This window comes from Hypanus sabinus, chromosome 9 (genome assembly GCF_030144855.1).
Source record: "Hypanus sabinus isolate sHypSab1 chromosome 9, sHypSab1.hap1, whole genome shotgun sequence".
NCBI classification, from domain to species: Eukaryota; Metazoa; Chordata; class Chondrichthyes; order Myliobatiformes; family Dasyatidae; genus Hypanus; species Hypanus sabinus.
Window position 1 is genome coordinate 161,971,262 of NC_082714.1, and position 18,500 is coordinate 161,989,761.

An 18,500-nucleotide genomic window follows, 5' to 3' on the forward strand; every position below is an offset into this window, starting at 1 on the left:
ACCCCCTCACCTAAACCCTTCAGGCTCGGACACAACTGGGGATACCTTGGGCCCACTACCAACTCCTCTCTCAACCTCTCACTCATGCCCCACACTGCACACAGCTAACCCTCCCCACTACACCTGACTCAATGGGAGAAGGGCCAAAGGTCTCTTCCTCAATCGAGGGAAAGTCAGCAAAAGGCAGCATGTACCACACATCCAGCACATCATCCATCGAATCTGTATTCTTCCTCATTCCTGTGATCGGTAGCTGCTGTTTGATCTTCTCCAAACGGAAACATGTGGCCTGCACTGCTCCCGCAGTCTCTTCAGCCTCCTGTTCAGTATTCACTGCACTTCTCTCCAGCTTTTTCTTCCTCATGACTTCTTCCAGATTAACTTTCAGGTTTCGCACTTCATTTGAACTGTCGATGGTCATCTTCAGGTTCCCTTCAAGCTTCCGCTTCTCTCTTCTGAGATTCGTCTGTAATTTCTTCACCTCCGCAAACTCCCCTCCCTGGGTTCTCAGTTTGCTATTACCCACAGTCAGACAACTTTCTTCATTCTCTCCAACTTGTAAGTCTTCCGACTGGTTCCAGATCACTTTCTCCAGTCTCTCCGTCTTCATTTCAAACTTGATTCCGTAGAGACAGTCACTCACGAGCTGCGACCTTCGCCAGCCCTGGCACGTGTCCAGAAAACACTTTAACTCGGTAGTTCTCAGCTGCTCCTGCAACGACCTCACTTCATATTCTCCTGAGGCAAATCCAAATACCAAGAGATCATCCACATATACCAAAACTCCAAACGCCTCCATATCCCCTATGGTCTTCCACCTGCCCCGCAGGAAGGTTGCAAGGGCTCCAGATATACCCTGTGGCATCTTTTCAGACCCGAAGACTCCTAGGGAATTTATAACGGCCGTCTTGTTCTTGTTGGCCCCACTCATCGGGATCTGGCAACATCCACTCCTCAGATCCAGCACCTTAAACCACTTCGCACCACTCAGACAGGCCATCGCCTCTCTGGCCCTCAGGGCCATATTCTGGTCACTGACAGTGCGCCTCTTCAACGCAATACAATCCACACACACGCTGCCTACGTCTTCCACGGCTGTAGGGGCCAGTCGCCGCAACCTCTCTCTCTCCGAGGTGTCTTCAGCAGTCAATTCCCCTCCCTTGTGGTATTTCGCAGCGTCCACGAAGAGGGTCTCACCCTCAGATACTTCCCCCAGGCCGTACCACCACTGGCTCTTGTTTGAATTCGGTATCGGCCCAATGCTGCTGTACACGTCCGCACAAGCAGCTCGAAACTCTGGGTGCATCGACAATGCCTCCAAACAGCGCTCACCTGCCTCCTCCGGGCAGGCCCCCAAACGCACCAGCAGGATATTGGTTCTCTCCAAAACTGAAACGCTGCCCGTCTGAACAGTGTCCAGACACATCAGCATTAACGATTCATGAACCTCAGTCTCCTCCACATTTGCCTCTAAGAACTCCATTTTCACTGACCAACAACCGTCGTCTGGATAATCACCGGCACTGGTACCCCGAATCTCCAGTATCCTCAATGTCGCCAAGGGTAAATGCTTCCAATAACGGTTATGAAACAAACTGTACAGCAACTTAACCGGCGCCCCGGTGCCGAGGATGGCTTTAACTTGACTTCCATCCATCCGTAACAACACCTGTGCGCATGGCCCCTCTAAGCCTTCAGGAATAGAGTCTGCTCCTTTCGGGAGTTTCTTGGTACATTGCTGGGAACGTGCTCCCCCAGAGACCCCAAGCCGTTCCCCCACTGGGCCTCCTCTAAATTTCCCGACACCTCTCGAATCAACGGAACAACTGATCCCCTTGACAGATCCCCTTTGCACCACAAGCAATTTATCTGCCCCCCTAGGCAAAAAGGGATACCCTAAAAACTTCCCACCAATCTCCTGCCACGGATATGATAAGCCCCCCAGTTGCGGCATTTGACTTCCAGTCGAACCACACGCATTTTCCCACACTTTCCCAGAACTGGCAGCGGTCACTTCGAGGTAATTGCGCCCGACAGTTCTAACAAAGTCACCAGCCCGCCTACTCAAACTTTCAACCCGTCCCTGTCGCTTTTCCTCAGCCAAGCACTGCCACTCATCCAACAACTGAGAGGTCCGCTCCGCCCACGCTTCCGCCCCTTTAGGGCTGGACATTATTCCAATAACCGGGCGGAGCCCACCACTGCTGAAACATCCCAACCTGTCACTCCTCACTCTCCAAACAGTACGGACAACCCATGGTCCCATCACCATTTCGTCAGCACTAATTGGAACTCGAACAACGACCTCGAGGCTAACAACAGCAACCACCCCACCCAACACACACGCGGCGATAACCAGCAATCACACACCCACAAAGGCACACCAGCTCTTCGCCGCAGACACAATTTAAAGAGGGTGATCACACAGCTTCCACAGAAATCAATCCCGGACAAGCACCCCACAATGTAACCCCCTGGGTCGCCTCAGGCTCGCTCAGCTCATTTCATCTAGGGGGAGCAGCCTTCGGCCCCGCCAAACTGGGTAATCAGCTGGTGTGGATGCTGTGTGATGTCCCCGCCTCACCCAAAAACAGACAGTACACCATATGCGATTAAATGAGTACAATTTATAAAGGTTACTATAACTAAGTGATTAATAACGATACAGTATATATGAAGAGAAAATTAAAGAAAAGGCGCCAAACTTATCAAAGTCCAAACCACTTCGTGCACAGCCGTTGGAGCTCAATTTCTGAAATCTTCTGGCCACCATTCGATCCCCTCCGAACTCCTCGACTCGCAGCTCAGGACCCTCCGAACTCCTCGGACTCTCCAAACAGCTCAGGACCCTTCGAGTGGTCAACCAAGCACATCTAGCTTCATTCCCCCCCCTCCTCGGAGAATCTCCCGGCCTCGGACCCCCCTTTGGGGTCCGATCCTCGCCCAGCTTAGAGCATTGCGTCCTCTCTCTCGACCCCCTCGCGCCGATCTGCCCAAAAGCCCGTCAACAAAAGCTTACAGACTCAGAAGAAAGAACATTAATCCCCATTTGGTTTACAAAGGAATACCATTCTCGGTATCAGTAAATTAGCATTCCTGCTAGTTAACAAAAAGAAACCCTTTCCCAACAGTAACAAAGAAAAAAGAAGAAACCCCCTTTACAAGGTCAACACCCTATTTCCCTTCTTGATAGCCTGCTGCACCTGCAAACCAACCTTATGTGATTCATGCACAAACACTCCCAAGTCCCTCTGCACATCAGCATGCTGCAATTCACCATCTAAATAATAATCTGCTCTTCCATTTTCCTTCCAGATTGGATGACTTTGCAATTATCAACAGTGTATTCCATCTGCCACCTTCAAGTGCACATTTTTCATCTCAGCAGCCAAGTTGCTCAGCATGCACCATGGCCAACTTGGCTCACTAAAAACATTTAATCCATTGTCATTCTGCTCAACACAAATAACAAGTTAAAGATATTGAACTACCTTTCTTCTTACTGTCCTCATCATCTGCTTCTGGAACTTTCTCCTCCAAGTTCTCAGATATCATGGCTTCCTTGAATTCCGTTGCCGGCGCCTCCTCGGTTTGCTGTTCCATGCCATCTTCTTCCAACATGAAAGGCTTCTTCTTCTTCTTCTTCTTCTTGGTCATAGTAGGATCGAAAATCATCTGTTCAAGACAGCACATCAATCAAAGCTTCAGAACAAATGTTAGCATGTTTAAAAATATTTTCTCTATTATTCACTCAAGAAAGAATTAAGCATGTTACAAATTGAGATTAACAAAGTTTGAACTAAAGCTTAGTACCTTTCCTCAAATATTATTTAAAACTCGGGAGAAAGGAAGCTGCAGCAAATAAATCAAAGGTGATTGTTGATACTTGTCATTGATTCCCGTACTTTGCAACCATCAAAATAGGGCGAAGTTTAAAGACTTCTATAAATATACAAGTTAATTCCATTCTTAATCTGTCTAAAATCATGAATGATATTAGACAGATCATTTAACAATGGGGCAGCAAGGTAGTACAGTGTTTAGTCCAACGCTTTATAGCAGGGGTGTCAAACTCATTTTAGGGCATGGGCCGGATTGGGCAAAATGCAGCTTCATGCGGGCCGGATCAGTGGGGTGCGTGTGAACGCAGCTTTCATTGCCTCCGTTTTTTCAGCCTGTTCTCATTGTCTCAGTCTCTGCTATAACTACAAAGTGTTTCACTTCACAAATTCCATTTCTTATGAAGAAGACTGCTGAGCAAGCATTATTTTTATGATTGGTATAACTTACAATCCTAGGCTTCATATCGCCGGGCCATTAATAATTAAAATAATACATCTATCTAAAATGATCTCGTGGGCCGGATATAATTGTATGCCGGGCCGGATATGGCCCACGGGCCTTGAGTTTCACACCTATGCTTTATAGTATAGACAAGCTGGGTTCAATTCCTGCTGCCGTCAGTAAGGAATTTGTATGTTCTCTCTGTGACTACAAGGGCTTCCTCTGGGTGTTCATGTTTCCTTCCACAGTCCAAGGATGTACTGGTTGATAGGTTAACTGGTCATTATAAATTGCTCCATGATTAGTCCAGGATTAAATAGGGGGTTGCTGAGCCTGTTCCGCACTGTATCTCAATAAAAAAAAATGATTTTTAAAATCAGCACCATTTCTGAACCACAAAGGATCTCCAGTCAGGAACAGCGCTTGACACCATTCAAACTTTATCAAGGGAAACAGTGGTGTGATAAAAGTAGGGAACATTGTTCAGAGATTGAGACTGACTTAAAATGCAAGACAAATGGATTTTCCAGTCACTGTTCATGTTTGATATAGTATATGATCATCAGAAGGTGCACTCCAGGAAACAAGAAAATGATGCAGAAAACGTCTGTATTTCACCTCTTTAGAAGAAAATAACTTTGCAGCAATTGATTTATTAAAGAAATCATTTAAATGACAATTGATTTGTTGTTCTTGAAGCCAATAACCTGAGGGATGTTGGTTAGTTAAGAGCATATATTCTCACAGTTGGGAATTAATTGAAATGTCATAAACTACCCATTGAGCATCTTAGTTGCAATAGAAAACAGATATGCAGGCAGGAGAAACAGGCCTAGGATTTCTGAACATGATCTGATCCTGAGAGGTCACAGATTGAAACTACTCAACCTTGCTCTCACCAATGATGGATCTCTCTCCATTACAGCACAGCAAAAGTTCAAGTTGTGTGGCACCAACATTGTGCTAAATGGGACAGACACTGATCAGAACAAGGTATCCACAAGGTACTGTAGGCATTCATCAGCAGAAGGTGAAGCAACACCATTTGTAACTACAATTAAACTGGGGGCAGTCCTAGCTCAGTAAGTCCACAGCACAGAGTCCAGAGGTAGAAGCCTGAAGGCCGAAGACCAAAAGTCAAGGCTCAAAGGTCAGATCCATTACCACAGACTCCTGAGACAAAGTCCCAAGTGGGAGGCCTGATGTCTCAGAGTCCAGAGCCAAGGACCCAGAGGTTTGGTGGTGGCCATAAAAGTGAGGTGTGATCGAAGCAAAACTGAAGATGCTGCGAAATATTCTGTCTCTCTATTATGAAGCTCGACCTGCTTTCTATCAAGGCAGCATCTGACCAAGCGTAACATCAAGGAGCCTAAGTGGATCAACAAGGATAAAGCTCACAGATAACCAGGGTCATACTCCTCAAAAGAAGATTCTTTTATTCATTGGAAATCAATCATCTAGGCCCAAGAATATCACTGCAGGAGTTCAGCAGGGCAATATGAGACTCAATCATTGTTAGTTGCTTCATCAGTGACCTCAGTGCCACTGGAAAAGGAGCAAGCTATTTAGCTGCTCAAGCCTGCTCCATCAATGAGTTCATCCTCACACCATCTTGTGAAGTCACTCAGCAAATTGAGCAGCATATGTGCACTTTACACATCCTTTTGTAGAGAAGGTGCCCCTTCCCCCACTAGCCTTCAGCTCACCCCTGGACAAGGTGTAGCACCTGCTTAGCCCTCCTGATCAGGGTCACTTGAAACCACAGGAGCAGGTGATGGATGGTTCGAATGAGCTGATCGTGCATATCACAAATCCTGATTATGCAACCACTGGTGCCAGGTAGACAAAGGGTATTTATAAAGGCTGGGGTCACCCATCTTGTAAAGACACTGCTCAGGAGACAATGGCAAACCACTTCAGCAAAAAAAATTTATCAAGAACAATCATGGTGGAGGATAGAGAAAAGAATAAGCAGATTAAGGAAAGATGGAAGACCATGATTGTCCACGTGATACCACATAGCTCAAATGATGATGGAATCACTGATGTTTTAGGTCGAAACCCTGTATCAAGCTCTGATGTAGGCCTTGACCTGAAAGAGTGACAATGCTGCTGAATGAGCAGAGTTCCTCCAGCAGATTCCAGTATCTGCAGTCTTGTATCTCTCTGGTGATTCTTCATTTCCTCAAAAGCCAGTCTATTCTTCATTAGGAAAGGAAGACAAAGGTGTATACTGAATAAAGTAAATGAAATTGAAGCAAACAGATAGAAAATGAGAAACTTTTCCCCAAATCAGACATGTCTAAAAACAGAGGACATAAGGTGAGGACAAAGGGAAAATAATTCAGAAGGAATGAACAGAGACCCGGAGGGAACCTGCCCTGGGGTTGGAGGCCTGTACAGGCATCTGCGTGGGAAGTGGCTTGTTTTGCTGTTATTATCTTTTGTTATGTTGTTCTATGTTGGCACTAGAGTGCTGCACCCAGGATGGGTTGGTTGCAAACGACACATTTCACTGAATGTTTTGATATACATCTGATAAATAAATCTGAATCTGAATAAATGTGTTTGTTTTCCATCCAGGAAGATTGTAAACTGGAATGCACTGACATAGGCAATGGTCACCAAAACATTTCACTAAGTCATAGACCAAACATAAGTAAGTAAGATTATACATGAGTTCTTGACAGTTGGTGTAGATGCAGTGAAATGAAAGAATCTGTTTCTGCCTGCATGACTATGATGCAAAAATAAGCAGGAATATGGGTGCGAGATAAAGAATCAAAAAGATCTCAAGAGAACAGACATGCTACAGCAGGGGTTCTTAATTTGGGATTTCAGGGGTCCATGAACTTGGATGGTGGAAAAATTTACACCTTTATTTTCACTAACCTCCAACTGAAACTTAGCATTTTCTTCAATTATGAGCATAGGCAACAAACCACAGTAGTATTAGCAGTAACTGTGACTTTGTCACTAATATAAATCACAGATATTTTCACATCACATTACAGTCATTACAGATATCTCAAAAGGTTAATTTGAGATACGTGTACGATAGCTATTTCGAAATTATGCAATTAGACCTGCTGCTGGATCAAATGTGACTGCAGTCCTCCTGGCTGCAGACACTTGTACGACGAGTTGGCTGACTATCCGGCAGCCCTGCGATTGGACGTCCAACATGACATGCATGTTGCTTTGTCAAAGACCAGCCCACCGTTTAATGTTCCAATTCAAGCTAAACAGCAGCCTTCACACTAAGACTTTTAAAAATTAAATTTTAACTTGCCTACATTTTAAACATATAGTCTTGTCAATTGTGTTAATGAAGCACATGTGTTACTATATCAGAATTTTAAAATATATTTTTTTAACTGTATTTCAATATAATTGGTTTCTTTTGTAATCCTACATGTTATTTGATAATATTTAAATACATATTCTGAGAAGGGGTCTGTAGGCTTCACCAGGCTGCCAAATGGGTCTGCAAAGATTAAAAGATTAAGAACTCCTGTGTTAAATGAAGCAATATTGTTTGCCAAAGGGTCTACTGTGCTGTCAGACTGGAAAATTTTGAACCACTTTTGATAGAAAAATCAGTTTTCAGGTTCATTAACTTCATTTGTAGTTTTTAATAGTTACTTCTTTATTTGCATTGGACCTTGGCAAACCTCCCTCACCTCAGGGACCACCCCTCCAACTTGATGTTCCTCTTTCACCCACCCCATCACAGTCACACTAGTGTTAGCTTCATGCTGGGTCCCCCACTACCCAGGAGCACCTCCCCCTCCCACCCCCAAAAGGGTTTCTCACTACCCAGGGACACCTCCCCAGATCTCCTCCACCAACAAGCTCACCAGACCCAATTTACCATGGGGGTACTTCCTGGCAGGATTCCCTAGCACCCAAGGGTCCTCCCTCACCGCGGGGGGCACCTCCCCCCAAGGATCCCCCACTCCTAGGGGCATCTCCCTCTCCCCCAACATCCTCATCAGGAACACCCAGCCACAGGATTCCCCTACTACCTAGGGACACCTCTCACTCCCCCCAGATAAACCCCCAACAACCTCACCAGGGCTCTCCCTCACGGGGACACCTACCCACAGGATTCCCCTCCTACCCCCACTTCCCATAAATAAACCCCTAACATAATCACAGAGGCCCTCCCTCACCACTGAGGCACCTCCCCACAAGATTCCTCCACTACATAGCACTTCCAACACCCACCCCACGAGGAACCCTCTCCATTACGCTATCCACTTCCCCGGGGCCTCTGTCAAGGTACCCCCACCCATATCACTGCTCACCGTCCAGGCCACAAACGCCGGGTGGGGTGTCGGGCGGCACGCGGCCCGGGTAGGCCTCAGGCCCGCCTCACACACGCGCTCAGCGCACGGAGCTAGTAGCCCCCTCCCTATCCATCCACACCTCCCGGGGGCGCCGCCACACTAGGACCTACCTCATCTCCAGACATGATGGCGCCTCTGGTTAAAAACCCCCGGTTCGCTGCCCGACTCCTGCCACCACCAGAGAACGAGAGCAACACCCGCAGCCCAACCGGACAACCTCTTCGCCCCGCCCTCTTTCCCTGTCATGCTCCACCATTGGCCAGTTTTACCAAAATTTCCATTTCTATTGGTTAAATGTTTTGCCAGCTGAATTACGTCATGCAGGCGACAGCCATCATGCGGGATCCACTAACATTGCATCATCTTTCCTCTGCAATTCAAACCACTGCTGCGCATGTGCCAAACTTAAATTGTTACGACGCATGCGCACATGTAATATCGTAGTTTACAGTGATTATTGAATGAGTAAACTTAAAGTCTGAATCAGGTTTAATATCGCAGGGATACGTCGTGCAATGTGTTGTTTTACGAGAGCAGTACATTGCAACACATATAGAATAAACTATATATTACAATGTGTATATTAAAAATAAATCGTGCAAAAAGAGGAGAAAACACTAGTGAGGATTATGGGTTCATTATCCATGAACAAATCTGATGACAAAGATGAAAAAGCTGTTCCTGAAACTTTGAATGTGGGTCTTCAGGCTCCTGTACCTTCTCCTTGATGGAAACAATGAGAAGAAGGCATGTCCTGGGTGATGAATGTCGCGTTTTTGAGCCATCACCTTTTGAAGGTGTCCTGAATGCTTGGGAAGCTGGGAGGTAGTACCCGTGGTGAAGCTGGCAGCGTTCACAACTTCCTGCAGCTTTTTCCAATCCCGTGCTGTGACCTCTCCATACCAGACAGCGATGCAACCAGTTAGAATGCTCTCCACAGTACATCTGTAGAAATTTGTTAGAAGTCATTTGTGAAGTCCCCTCAACTTCCTGCTAGCTGCTGTCGTAACTTCTTTAAAATTGCATTTATTAATAATAACCTAGACTGCAGTTGGGGAATTAATACAAGGAGCAGGAATACTTTCAGCTTTACTCTAGGTCAGTGGTCATCTTTAACACACCTATCCTGACAATGCCATCTTACATCATTGTTATGATTTGGAACTTACTGTAAGGATAATAGAAGTAGAATGAATTATAAAGCAATAATCAAACTGTTGAGCGGTGGGGTGGAGATAGATCTCTACCAAAGGAGCTATAACATGATCCTTCACTACCCTTCAGGTCATCCTTGGGCAAGGTGTAGCACCTATTTAGCACTCCCAGTTAGGGTCATGTGAAGCCACAGGAGCAGGTGGTGGGCGGATGGTCGTATGAGCAGATACTGCATATCATAAGTCCTGGTTATGTGACCACTGATACCAGGCCGACAATCGCTTAAGAATATTGATAACGGCCAGGGTCAGCTGTCTTATAAAAGCGCTGCCCAGAAGAAGACAATGGCAAACCGTTTCTTAGAAAAAATTGCCAAAAGCAACCATGGTCACGGAAAGACCAGGACCACTCACATCATAAGACAAGGCATATAATGACGATGATGATGATGTATCAATCTGAGAAAAACTGCACACATTTGCAAAATGATTGCGGTAAAACTGACCATTGGTTACTTTGACAACACACACAAAATGCTGGTCTCCAACTCCAGGACAGTCTGCCTCTGGTCAAAAATCCTTTGAGCAAAATGGGTCTTCAACCTCATGTATTGCTTCTGTATCTCTCTGAAAACCTGCTGATTGGTTCTGGCAACACACACAAAATGCTGGTGGAACACAGCAGGCCAGGCAGCATCTATGGGGAGAAGCACTGTTGACGTTTCGGACCGAGACCCTTCATCACTCCTTATAGATGGTGCCTGGCCTGCTGTGTTCCACCAGCACTTTGTGTGTGTTGTTTGAATTTCCAGCATCTGCACCTCGTGTTTGCATTGGTTACTTTGAGCTGCCATTGACACAACAATAGAATGGCCTCATCTTGTATTGTCACAATTCTTTGACTGCAGAGGAATTTGTAGTGGGAGGGGAAAGTTCCAGTTGTTGTGGTCAATGTGGGTACCAATAACATAGGTAGAAGAGGAAGGAGGTTCTGCTGAGGGAATTTGAGCAGCTAGGGACTAATTAATTAGCAGAACCAAAAAGGTGGTAATCTCTAGGTAATTACCTGAACCACATACAAATTGGCATAGGGGCAAGAAGATTTAGAGAGTTAAATGTGTGGCTCGAGGGTTGGTGTGGGAGAAGTGGGTTTGAATTCATGGGAAATTGGCACCAGCATTGGGGAAGGAGGGAGCTGCACCAATGGGACAGGCTCCACCTGAACCATGATGGGACCTGGATCTTGGTGAATGACATAACTAGATAACTGTGGATAGGGCATTAACTAAATAGTAGAGGGTTGGGTTCAACAGATAGGAGAGGTATGGATAAAGTAAAAGAGAAAAATGTGGATAAAGAAAAAAGCAAAAGATAAAAAAGAGAAAAGTAAGGGTGGGGTGCAGAAAAGTCAGGTGCAAAAGAGACAAAGCTTACTAGATTTTAAAAGCATAATGATGTAAGGGCACTTTATCTCAATGCTCATTTTATTCGAAACAAGGTCAGTGAACTTGTGGCTTAAATCAGTACAAAGGAGTATGATTTAGTGGCCATTACAGAGACGTGCCATTACAGAGAGGGTGGAGAGGATTGGGAATTAAATATCCAAGGGTATCAGGTAATGTGGAAGGACAACTTTTGTAAGGGAGTGTGCTATTAATTAAAGATGAGATCAGGGTGATAGTGAGAGACAATATAAGATCTAAGGAGCAGAATGTTGAATCCATCTGGGTAGAGATTAGGATTAGTAAAGGGAAAAAATCAGTGGTGGGAGTTGTCTATTGGCCACTGAATAATAACATTACAGTGGCACAGGCAGTAAACAGGGAAATACCTGAGGCATGTAAGAAATGGAACAGCAGTTATCATGGGAGACTTTAAATTGCACATAGATCGGGTGAATCAAGTTGGTTTGAGCAGTCTTGGGGAGGATTCATAGAATGCATCCGTGATGGCTTTCTTGAACAGCATGTTAGTGAGTCTATAAGGGATCGTGCTATCTTAGATCTGGTCCTGAGCAAAGAGACGGTGTAAAATTAGTGATCTTGTAGTTAGGGATCATCTTGGAAAGAGTTTCTCATACAATTGGAGGGTGCAATAGTTCAATCTAAAACCAGTGTATTATGCCTAAACAATGGGATGATTGAGAACACAGGCTATATGGTGGGACAGTTGAGGAACAGTGGAAGACTTTCAAAGAGAAGTATATTTCAGTTAAATGCAAGACAGTAAGGGTGGGGAGAGCCAGTCTTGGATAACTCAGGAAATAAAGGAAGGCATCAAACTAAAAGCTCATGTGTACAAAGTTGCCGAGAGCAATGGGAAACTGGAAGATTGGGAAAACTTTTAAAATCAACAAAGTACCACTAAGTGAGCAATAAAGAAAGGGAAGCTAGGTTATGAAAATAAACTAGTACAAAATATAAAAACAGATAGTAAAAGTTTTTTATAATTTTATAAAGCTAAAGTGAATGTAGGTCCTTTGGAAGACAAGAAGGGGGAAGTGATGTTGGGTAATGAGAAAATGCTGAGGCTTTGGATGACTATTTTGTGTAAGTCTTCACGTGGAGGACACGTCTAACCTGTCAAAGAGGGATGTTATGGATGCGATGGGAGGTGAGGACCTCGATACAATAGCTATCACTAAAGAGGTAGTGCTGAGCAAACTTGTGGGCCTGATGATAGCTAAGTCCCCTGGTCCTGCTGGAATGCATCCCAGGGTACTGAAACAAATGGCAGAAGTTATAGTAGAGGCTTTGGTGATGATTTACCAAAATTCTCTGGACTCTTGGCAAGACCTGGCAGATTGGAAGACGGCAAATGTCATGCCACTGTTCAAAAAAGGATGTTGGCAAAATGCAGGTAACTATAGGCCAATTAGTTTAACATCTGTAGTTGGGAAAATGTTTGAAGCTATCGTTAAAGAAGAAATAGTGAGGCATCTGGAAAGAAATGGATTCATCAGGCAGATGCAGCATAGATTCACAAAGGCAGGTCCTGTTTGACAAACTTACTGGAGTTCTTTGAGGATATAATGAGCGCAGTGGATAGCGGGGAACAGATGGATGTTATTTACTTGGATTTCCAGAAGGCGTTCGATAAGGTGCCACACAAAAGACTTATCCATAAGATAAGGATACATAGAGTTGGGGGCGATGCATTAGCATGGATAGAGGATTGGTTAACTAATAGAAAGTAGAGTTGGGATACATGGGTGTTACTCTGGTTAGCTATCAGTGGTGAGCGGTGTGCTGCAGGGATCAGTGCTGGGCCCAGAGCTGTTCAGGATTTATGAATGAGAGATAAACCCAGGAACACTACCTCAGAGTTCCTGACTTTCTTTTTGCACTGCTTTTTAAATTAATATATACTTATCATAATTTATAGTTTTTTTAATTATGTGTTGCATTGTACTGCTGCCACAAAACAAACTTCACAACATCTGCCAGTGATATTAAACCTGATTCTGAACGAGACTGGCATTTTAACAGAGCTTTAGCAGGACTTGTCTCGGGTGTCTGAACCACATATTATAGCTGGTGCTTTTAAAGTGCCAACATTATTAGATCTAGGAAATACCATATGCTAATCGTACACAGCAAACACCCAAAATAGAAATGAGATGATAACCAAATAAGCTCTTAAATAATGTGTAAAAAAAACACCAAGAACAGTGTCCCTGTTGCTCTTTTTGAGCTGTGAATCCAGATGGTATCTCAGTTTAACACCCTTAACGTCTCATTCATTTAACAGAAGGGTGTACCTCCAGCAACAGAACAATGCTGATCATCCATGACAATCAGAGACAATCTACAAAGTATATTAAACTATAAGACAGGGAGCAGAATTGGGCCATTCAGCCCATCGAGTCTGCTCCTCCATTCTATCATGTCTGATTTATTATCCTTCTCAGCCCCATTTCTCTGCCTTTTTCCTGTAACCTTTGATGCCCTTATTAATTGAGAACCTATTATCCTCCACCTCAAATATATCCAACGACTTGGCCTCCACAGTCATCCATGACAATAAATTCCACAGATCTGGCTAAAGAAATTCCTCCTCAACTCTCTTCTAATGGAATGTCCTTCTATTCTGAAGCTGTGCCCTCTGGCCCTAGACTCTCCACATCTACTCTATCTAGACCTTTCAATATTCCACGCATTTCTATGAGCTTCCCCTTGGTTCTTCTAAATTCCAGCAAGTACAGACCCAGAGCCATTACCCCTTTCTTTCCCAGGGTCATTCTCGTGAACATCCTCTGGACCCTCTCCAAAGCCAACGCATCCTGTCTTAGAAAAGGACCCAAAACTGCTCACAATACTCCAAGTGTGATCTGAGTAATATCTTATAAGCATCTAGCTTTTCAATTCAATATTCATTCAGCCTCTTCCAGCCTTCAACACCCAGGCATTTCAAGTCCTTGTCCAGACGCCAATTAAATGATGCCATTAATTCTGTCCCTACCACTCTCTCCGGTAGTACATACTTTCAAGGTACCAAGCAATCTCTTGATGAAAATAGTCTCCCTCCGACAAATAGCCTACCCAACGAAGATTGGGAGACAGCTTCGCAGAGCTCCAAAGCTCCATCTGCCAGAAAAACCTGAATCTCCCAGGTGCCATCCATTTTAATGCCATGTCCCATTCCCATTCTGACATGTCCATCCACGGCCTTCTGTACTGTCACGATGAGGCCACACTCAGGTTGTATGAACAACACCTTATATTCCGTCTGGGTAGCCTCCAGCCTGATGGCATGAAAAATGATTTCTCAAACTTCCAGTAATGCCCCCCCTCCACTTCACCATTCCCCATTCCCTTTTCCCTCTCTCACCTTATTCCCTTGCCTGGCCATCACCTCCCTCTGGTGCTCCTCCCCCTTTTTCATTCTTCCATGGCCTTCTGTCCTCTCCTATCAGACTCACCCTTCTCCAGCCTTATATCCCTTTCACCAATTGAATTCCCAACACTTTACTGCATCCTTCCCCCTGCTGGTTTCACCTATCACCTTGTGGTCCTCTCTCACCACCCCCCCCCCCCCACCCCCACACCTTCTAACTCTGACTCCTCACTTCTTTTCTCCAGTCCTGATGAAGGGTTTCAGCCTGAAATGTTGACTGTGTGCTTTTTTATAGATGCTGCCTGGCCTGCTGAGTCCCTCCAGCATTTTGTTTGTGTCCCTCAGACAGAGATTTCAGATTCATTTCAGATGTATTTATGGATTAGAAACATCGAAACATACAGAAATGTAAACTATATAATTTCTGTTAATCTAAGGACGTGCAGGGGGCAGCCCACACATCTCAACATATATTTCAGTGCCAGCATTACATGCCCACAATACAGCAGAACAATGCAAAAAATTCACTTTTCTCATCCCCCCACACCCAAACGGCACATTTCACTGGATGTTTTGATGTACTGTACAAGTAAAGCTAACCTCTCACCTTTATGGATCTGTGCAAGCACAGTGGGTACTCCTGGATCCCACTGTAGAGTGATCACTCTAGCCTCTCCACCACGACAAGGTGACGACCTTCAGAGAAGAATCCCACGCACTCCTCACTATCTTCTCACTCACTCTATCTTCCCTTGGAGACACAAGAGACCACAGCTGCTGGAATTCAGAGCAACAAGCAGTCTGCTTGAGGACCTCAGCTGCTTGAGCAGCATCTCCGGGTAGGCACTAGAAAAGAACTGTAGAAGGTTTGAATCAAAACATTAGATCGGAACCCAACGTCCTGATGCAGGGTCTCGACCTGAAGCATCGACATCAGTAACATCATGAAAGGTCCCACCCACCCTTCTCACGGACTGTGTGCCCCACTCCCATCAGGGAGGAGGCTATGTAGCATCCACTCCAGGACCACCAGACTCAAAAACAGTTACATTCCTCAAGCAGTAAGGCTGATCAACACCTCCACCTTCTAATATTATTGTGCTCTTTATCTTATAGTGTTTTTTTGTGCTGCATCTGATCCAGAATAACAATTATTTCATTTTCTGTTACACTTGTGTAATGGAAATTACATTAAACAACCGTGAAACTCCTGAATCTCACATTTCCTTCCTTGCTCAACTTGCTAGTTCCTATTGCGAACTGTCTGCTGCATGGCCTCGTTCTACCACAACTGCACCAGCTTACACATCTTTGGATTTCGCTCCATTTGCCACTTTTCTGCCAACTGACTGGACCATCCATATCTCTTCCTCGTGATCTACCAGCTTTCCTCCGCTCTTCATGAAAAAGTTGCAGGTGTTGAAAATCTGAGGTAAAAATGCTGGAAATTGCTCAGCATCTGAGGAGACAAGAGCAGAGTTTACACACATCAGCCACCTTATCAGGTACACCTGTACATCTTCACATAACACAAATATCTCATCAGCCAATCATGTGGCAGCAAATTTTGTTATAAAAGCATGCAGATATGGTCAACAGGTTCAGTTGTCGTTCAGTCCAAATGTCAGAATGGGGAAGAAATATGACCTAAGTGACTTTGACTGTGAAATGATTGTTGGTGCTAGATGGGGTATCTCAGAAACTGCTAATCTCTTGGGATTTTCTTGAATTTACAGAGAATAGTGTGTAAAACAACAACATTGTTTGTCTGTTTTGTTTGTCCACCCAGTTGGGTGCAGTCTTTCATTTATTCTATTATGTTTCTTGGATTTACTGTGTATGCCTGTAAAAATGAACCTCAGGGTTGGATACAATGACATATGTGTACTTTAATAATAAATTCACAATTAACTTTGAACATCCAGTGTATACCAGTTCTGTGGGCAAAAATGCTCCTTTAATGAGAGAGGTCAGACAAGAGTGGCCAGATTGGTTCAGGCTGACAGGAAGACAACAGTAACTCAAATAACCATGTGTTACAAAAGTGTTGTGCAGAAGAGCATCTCTGAATGCACAACATCTCGAACCTTGAAGTGGATAGATACAGCACCAGAAGACCACGAGCATACATTCAATGCCCATTTTATTCGGAACAAGAGGTACTTAATGAAGTGGCCACTGCGTGTATATTTCAGGTTTGAAATCAGAGCTGGGAAAGAGAGAAAACAGGTTAGTCTTCAAAAAGTGCTAGAGGGCTATTAAAACAAAACCTTCACGCCATCTTAAAAGTTTCTTCCCCCAGGTGGTTACTCTGATCAACCATTCGAGTTAGCCTCCCCTCCCCCCATAGGAGCCCTGTATAGTATCTATTTTTCCGTCTGTGTGGTATTTTGTGGTGCAATTATTATGGTAATCTGTCACAAGAGTTGTGGCGTGGCAGAAGCAAATGGGTATAGTTACGCATTCACGCTTAGTCAGTTAGTCCAGTTAGGGCAGTGAGTTGGGGAAATGATATTTTTTGTTGACCACTAATCAAGTCAAGTCAACTTTTATTGTCATTTCGACCATAACTGCTGTTACAGTGCATAGTAAAAATGAGACAACATTTTTCAGGACCATGGTGTTACATGACACAGTACAAAAACTAGACTGAACTACTTAATAAAAAAACACAGAGAAAGCTACACTAGACTGCAGACTGACACAGGACTGCATAAAGTGCACAAAAACAGTGCAGGCATTGCAATAAATAATAAACAGGACAGTAGGCCAAGGTTATTGGAATGCTAACTAGATCACTAATTGGAATGCTTACTTGTGCTATTCAAACACTAATATCGCTATTTGACTGCAATTTAGACCATTATGTCACTACTTTAGTTTTGTTAGCTTTTTATCACTACAGGATCATTTGTCTTTGTTGATTTCATAATAAAGGATTGAACCATCCTTTTTTGATTTGGAAATTTGTTATTTGGAAGCACATCACATGGTGTCGATTACCCTGGCTCAGTCTACCAGTGGTAAGGTTTGGTTTAACCACTACACTTTCTATCTATTACCTCAGTCACTGTGAACACATTCAACCACTTTTATAATGCTGTTTGTGTTGTAAATACATGCTGGTATTTATGTATTTCTGCACAATTTATTCCATATCGGTATTTTAATCTCTGACCTATTTATTTATTTGGAGATACATCATGGAACATGGTCCAGGTGCAGGTCGATGGGACTAGGCAGGTTAAATGGTTTGGCTGGACTAGATGGGCTGAAGAGCCTGTTCAGTGCTGTAGTTTCCTATGACTCAAATGGGCCCTTTTGGCCCAATGAGCTACACTGTGCAGCAACCATCTATTTAACCCTAGCCTACGTACAGGACAATTTAAATGACCAAATAATCAGCAAAATGGTACGTCTTTGGACAGTGGAAGGAAACCTAGCACCCAGAGGAAACCCAGGTCATTACAGCAGAACTGACAACCTCCTTACATACGTCACTAGAATTGAACTTCAAAACTGTGCTGTAATAGCGGCGAGCTCACCTATTGTTATATAATACCTTCCTCATTACAATTGTTTTTTGCTGCTCATCTCACCCTGACCAACACACCACAGAAAATTCCTAACATATGGTAAGAAATCTGGGTAGAAGAGAGAGGATATCCCTGATAAGAGGAGTTGTGGTAGTTAGAATCTGTGCCAGCAATCCAGGTTCAATTCCCACCACTGTCTGTAAGGACTTTGTACGTTCTCTCGAGACTATGTGGGTTTCTTCCCATATTCCGAAAAAGATGTATAGGTTAGCGTTAGTGAGTTGCAGGCATGCTATATTGGTGCCGGAAATGTGGTGACATTTGCAGGCTGCCCACAG

At 44.2% G+C, this 18,500-nt stretch overlaps 1 protein-coding gene across 1 annotated transcript in view; it reads right to left on the reverse strand.

Moving 5' to 3' along the window:
* Positions 1–8,875, reverse strand: part of eif2s2 (eukaryotic translation initiation factor 2, subunit 2 beta) — a 74,720-nt gene extending 65,845 nt beyond the window's left edge. The window contains exons 1-2 of the mRNA XM_059980995.1: positions 8,747–8,875; positions 3,492–3,675 (exon numbers count right to left, since the gene is read on the reverse strand). Of these exons, the coding sequence (XP_059836978.1) occupies positions 3,492–3,675; positions 8,747–8,761 (199 nt within the window). The 5' untranslated portion in view covers positions 8,762–8,875. The remainder of the gene's footprint in view (positions 1–3,491; positions 3,676–8,746) is intronic.
* Between the last annotated feature and the right edge of the window lie 9,625 nt (positions 8,876–18,500).